Source organism: Charadrius vociferus, unplaced genomic scaffold, assembly GCF_000708025.1.
Source record: "Charadrius vociferus isolate BGI_N301 unplaced genomic scaffold, ASM70802v2 scaffold38, whole genome shotgun sequence".
NCBI lineage: Eukaryota > Metazoa > Chordata > Aves > Charadriiformes > Charadriidae > Charadrius > Charadrius vociferus.
Window position 1 is genome coordinate 5,269,053 of NW_009650176.1, and position 914 is coordinate 5,269,966.

Below are 914 nucleotides of genomic sequence, written 5' to 3' on the forward strand. Positions count from 1 at the left end.
GGGGGGGGGGGAGAACCTTTTAAGAATTGGAAATAAGAACTTCTTTCTTAACCCCTTTTTTCAGCTCTGCTTTGGGAATAATTGGCAAAAAAAAAAAATACGCTTGAGAATTTGTCGCACATATTTATACATGAATACAATAGAGAATTCGGCAGCACTTTAAATTCATCACACTTTAAATGGTGAAACGTACCTTAGCGTTTCAGATAGATGTACAAAGACATAAAATCTAAAGGAATTCGGAACAACTACAAGAATTAGGTTGGATGCACTAATTGCCTACTTGAGGCAGAAAATTCAAGCAACAAACATGAGGATTTGAGGCGCCTGGTGAAAGAGTTACAAACCAGACAAAAAGCAATCAACAAACAGCACTCCAGGAAGCAAAGGTACTTACGTCAGAAACCTGGAAGGATCTCCCAAAGGTATTTTTAATCCAGGAAAAATTATAAAATATGTAAAAGGTAGGATATATTTAAATTCTGATATGTTACCAAAAAAAAAAAAAAAAAAAATCACACAAAGAGCTCTGCACATTTTCACAAATGCAACTGCTTCACAACCGGGACTGCCAAACAACAGTAATTGTCATGCCCACCCCAAACAACAAAGTCACAGTAAGATTTTCAAGCACCGCAATAAATAGCACATAAAGAAGATGCTACAGGGAAGATGCACGCTGCTGAAACCGCCATGCTGACTTAACTGCAGGGCGCACCTTTGGAATTCCATCATTCCCAAACAGCTCGTTTTTACCGAACAGATAAGAAATCACTGCTTTTATAGATCCTCTTAAAACAGCACGCTCCATCATCCAGCTAGCCGCTTTGGAACACAGCGGGTCGCTTTGCTGGATGCGTTAGGACCACCAGCCCGTACTTTTACTAAGAAGACATTAAAAGTACCGTTTTCAT

At 39.2% G+C, this 914-nt stretch overlaps 1 protein-coding gene across 1 annotated transcript in view; it reads right to left on the minus strand.

Moving 5' to 3' along the window:
- The window catches only part of BUB3 (BUB3 mitotic checkpoint protein), a 10,642-nt gene extending 9,728 nt beyond the window's left edge, over nt 1–914 (minus strand). The window contains exon 1 of the mRNA XM_009892731.1: nt 906–914. Coding sequence (XP_009891033.1) covers nt 906–914 — 9 coding nt within the window. The remainder of the gene's footprint in view (nt 1–905) is intronic.